Here is a 4,478-nt window from a genome sequence, read left to right on the forward strand (position 1 = left end):
ATGGAAGCATGAGCCAAAAGCGAGAGGCCTACATCTACAATGTGGCGGTGTTTTCTCTCGGCTGACCCATTCTGTTGATGGGCATGAGGACATGACACATGGTTTGTGATGCCTATCTGACGGAAAAAGGAGTTTAGGCACTCATACTCGCCTCCCCAGTCCGTTTGCATAGTAATGATTTTTCGGTCAAAAAGACGTTCAACAAGTACTTGAAACTCATGGAAAACTTTGAACACTTCTGATCTATGTTTGAGAATGTAGATCCAAGTGAACTTACTGAAATCATCTATGAAACTCACATAATAGTTTTTCTTATTGATTGAATCTCGGGCAGGCCCCCATACATCAGAAAAAACTAGCTCTAAAGGAGCATTGAAAACACTACTAGAACTCGGATAGGGTAGTTGATGGCTCTTGCCTTGTTGGCAAGCATCACACACACCCTGATTATGAAAAGGAAATATTATTGTGCTTAAGAACATGCTGAACGATCGTCGAAGATGGATGACCTAAACGATTGTGCCACCGTGATGATGAGATCTTGGTGGCGCCAAGTGCATGCCTGCCCGAGCTTACGGGAGATGATGATAGGGGATAGAGCCCGTTTCTACACCTGCCGCGGAGGAGGGTTTTCTTCGTTGCCTTGTCCTTGACACAGAAAAAGTGAGGGTGAGTTTCAAGAAAAACATGATTTTCATAGGATAGCCGATGAGCAAAGATCAAGTTCTTGGTGGCATTTGGTACATGCAGGATATTTTTGAGATGGAGATTGCGGGAAGGGGTACGAACATAAGCATGACCTATATGAGCAATCTTCATACCTGCGCCGTTGGGCATGTTTACTTGATCATGCCCGTTGTACTTGTCCCGGACGGTGAGCTTGCCGAGCTCGCTGGTGATGTGATCTGGCGCTCCAGAGTCCACATACCAGTTGGTATCCACTCCGTAGGAGGATTGGGAGTTGGCGTGGTTGGTGTTGACGGCCGCCGCGCTCTTCTCTTTGTTGAAGGAGATGTTGAAGCGGCGGTAGCACTCCATGGCGGTGTGGTTCGGCTTGGTGCAGATTTGACAGAAGACTTCCAGAAGATCATTGCGACCTTCCCCTCCGTTGCCGCGGCCACCGCCTCCGTTTCCTCGGTCGCCTCCATAGCGACCACCATTGCCACCGCGGCCACCACCGCGGTTGGGTCCGCCACGTCCGTCGTGTGAGACGGCGTTGGCAGAGGAGTGGGACGACTGGCCGTCGCCCTCAAACATAGCCAGCCCGCTTTCAAAGTTAATGAGCTGCGAGTAAAGCTCGCTCACCTTGATGGATTCAGTTCGGGCGCAGATGGTGGAGACGAACGACATGTAGTCGAAATCGAGCCCCGCAAGGATGTAGGACACCATGTCGTCGTCGGTGAGAGGCTTTCCTACAGATGCCATCTCATCGCCGAGCGCTTTCATGCGGCCGAAGTACTCGGCCGCTGTCGAGTTGCCCTTCTTCGTCATGGAGAGCGATTCTGGTGTTGACGATATGCGCTTGAGTCTGGGAGATAAAGATCTCCGTGATGGCGACCCAAGCTTTGGCCGCCGTGTTGCAGTGTGCAACCTGGATCATCACTGGTGCTGAGATTGAATTAAAGATGAAACTCAGCACCTGGGAGTCACGGGCCCTGTCGATGTCGTACGCCGGATTGGGCACATTGGTGGGCTTGCCGTCCTTGTCCGTGAGCTTCCGGGCTGGCAGCTCCCTCTCAGGGTCGAGGTAGGAGACGAGCTGCGCGCCCCGGATAGCTGCCATGGCCTGCGCGCGCCACACCAGGAAGTTGGAGCGATGAAGGCAATCGGCGATTGGGATGAGGGCTGGTGGATTGGGATGAGGGCTGGTGTGGTGATGGCGGAGCTTGAGGAGGCCATGGTTGCGCGATGTGCTAGAGAAGGAGGCTCTGAATACCATATAAGATTGCGTTAAGCGTATGCCTAGCAGGGACGCGTTGCGTGTTATATATAGGCCACAATGCGGCTAGGGTTTACAAGGATTTAGTTGGTTAGGTTGTTGGATTGATCTCCAAGTTAACTATACAAGATAGAGATTCTCCAACAACCTACCAATCAAGTTACACAAAGATAAACATGCCGCACCGGCCCTGCAGCGTATATACGGTTTATACTTGCACCATAATACGCATACAAATATTCTAATACATTCAGGAGTAAAATCTATATATCCTGTTACTTGCACCTTCAGTTTGGAGGTTGAGTGCCTTCTGCTCCTACACAGCGTAAATTTTCATTGCAATAGGCATTGGACAGAAGCTCCAAAACGCTAGATAGTCATGAGATTGTGCACTGCAGAGTGCAGATATCAGGCAATAGTGGAAGGAACTAACTGGCATGCATTCAGTTAATTTGCGAATAACATCATACATGAGCAATGAACTAAATGTAGTAGAAACTCCAAAACAAATCAAGTGAAACTCTCCCCGCCAAAAAAGAAAAAGAAAAAAATCAAGTGAAACTCACTTTCTGTTTCGAAATATTGTGATGCGAATTGGTGATGGTCTTCAAGGTTCTGCCTCTGCACCAACTTCAAACGGCAGTACAGATACTTCAACAATGGCAGCAACCAGTGCGCGATCCATCGCGACCGAGGTGACGAAACAAATGTCACGAGACTTCGACGATAGCAGCACGAAAGATAGAAGGAGAACAACGGTACACATGAAGAATTTTGGCCTTTTGGGGAGACTTGAGGCAGGTGCTTATCCTAAGATAGCAAATGTGCTTGCTAAATACATGCTTGATTACGCTCCGGCAATTTACAAATGGTTATGGATAGTAACTAGCACTGATGCACAGATACTAAAATCATTTAATCCCCTACAAAGAGAAGGTTGCATTATTGGAGTAGACAAGTTTAGATGCTTGTACTGCGGCTATATCATCTCTCTTTAAGCACCATATGTCACTATCAGCATAGACATTATACATGGCTTCATACTAGGCACTAAGCACTATATGTGTTAATTTCATTTCAAACGCAACCAAACGCTATGAAGCTTCTATCACAACTATGACACCTGGGAGCAATGGAGCATTGTTAACAGGAAACTTAGTTGACAAATACTTAGTGGAGCATCTATCATCGGCCACATGTTAACTACCCTTGCACCTTGCATAATTATTTTGACTAACTAACAGTAACAAGTATAGCACTTGTTCATTGTTCCTTGTTCCTAGATGTCAATTGAGACGTGCAAACACTCTGAAATCTGAACAAAGTGCCAGGACCAAAAAAACAAAATTTCAACAATAGTTTCTGAACTGCAGATCAGGACACTCTGAACTATATACTTGTACCTTCAGATCAGACGCATCAGCAAAAAATCAGGATAAAACCATACTCTAGGGAGCAACAATTTGTTCTACCACGTTATTCCTGATTTTGCATATATCCCAATTCAATCATCCAAAAGATTTTCCGAGCAATGAACACAAAAATTCAAGCTAAAGTTGTACGTATCATATTGCTATATGCAGCTACGTACTGCTATCCCAATCCCGAACAATGCCCTGATTAGGAAAGCAATAACCTGATGTAGTGAACGAACCCGTGGCCGATCCCCACGGCGAAGCCACTACCACTGCCACTGCGGTGGCTTCCGGTCTTCGGCCAGCATGGCGAGGCGGCGGAGGACGTCGGCTCTGAGAGCATCGAGCGCCGCGGCGAACTCTGGCAGCTCCGCCTCCCCGAGCGCGTCCACATCCACCTCCCACCAGTGCGCCCTCCCCTGTTCCTCCTGCGCCGCCTTGACCTTCTCCGCGACGGCGCGCAGCCGCGCCTGCTCCTGCGCGACCCGCGCTCCGATCCACCCCGCCTCACGCCTCATCGCAGCCACGCGCGCCGCGGCCTCCTCCGCCGTCTCCGCCCCTACGTCGGCGTCGACAACGACGTTGCGGAGGACGGACTCGAGGGTGGGGTTGCCGAAGAGGAGGGGTTTGGCTTTGCCAGAGGCGGGGAAGGCGAGGATGGCGAGGTGGGGCGCGAAGAGCTCGGAGATCTCCCAGGCGTCCTGGACGAGCCTGTCGCGACGGTACCTGATCCTGTTTTGCAGGTTTTCCCGGGTGCGATCCCCGTCCTGCCGCCGCCGCACGGTGCCCTTCGCCGTCGCCATTGCTTCGGCGGTGATGCTAGTACTGTACTACTTGCTTTGCTTTGGGGTATGAACTGGGAATGGCACTTTTTGTAAACTTCTTGGCAACTTAAGAAAAGGAAATAATTTTTGGGAAACGTTTGGGACCGGGGCACCGGCCGAATATTCGGCCGGTCCAATCCACGCGCGCGCGATGCAACCCACTCACGAGCAATCACGTGGCGTGATGGACCCGAGACGACTAGTCCTCCTTCCTTTTCTCTTTTCTTCCTCTCACGCATCTCTCTCTTTCTCTCTCCCCGCTGCCATGGTCAACGCATCACCCCGCGCCGCAGGCCTCCT

General features: G+C 50.2%; 1 protein-coding gene and 1 pseudogene across 1 annotated transcript; both read right to left on the reverse strand.

Moving 5' to 3' along the window:
• Window positions 1-1,268: 1,268 nt before the first annotated feature.
• On the reverse strand, window positions 1,269-1,407 carry LOC123155198 (uncharacterized; annotated as a pseudogene).
• Window positions 1,408-2,964: 1,557 nt separating this feature from the next.
• On the reverse strand, window positions 2,965-4,236 carry LOC123151464 (agamous-like MADS-box protein AGL61). The gene has a single exon (XM_044571169.1). It carries the CDS (start codon window positions 4,155-4,157, stop codon window positions 3,621-3,623), a length of 537 nt encoding a protein of 178 aa, XP_044427104.1. The 5' UTR covers window positions 4,158-4,236; the 3' UTR covers window positions 2,965-3,620.
• Window positions 4,237-4,478: the final 242 nt, after the last annotated feature.

The sequence above is a fragment of the Triticum aestivum genome, chromosome 7A, assembly GCF_018294505.1.
Source record: "Triticum aestivum cultivar Chinese Spring chromosome 7A, IWGSC CS RefSeq v2.1, whole genome shotgun sequence".
In the NCBI taxonomy this organism is placed as follows: Eukaryota; Viridiplantae; Streptophyta; class Magnoliopsida; order Poales; family Poaceae; genus Triticum; species Triticum aestivum.

Excerpts from the sequence above, each read along its gene's own strand:
- LOC123151464 (XM_044571169.1), bottom strand. The coding sequence starts at position 4,157 with ATGGCGACGGCGAAGGGCACCGTGCGGCGGCGGCAGGACGGGGATCGC.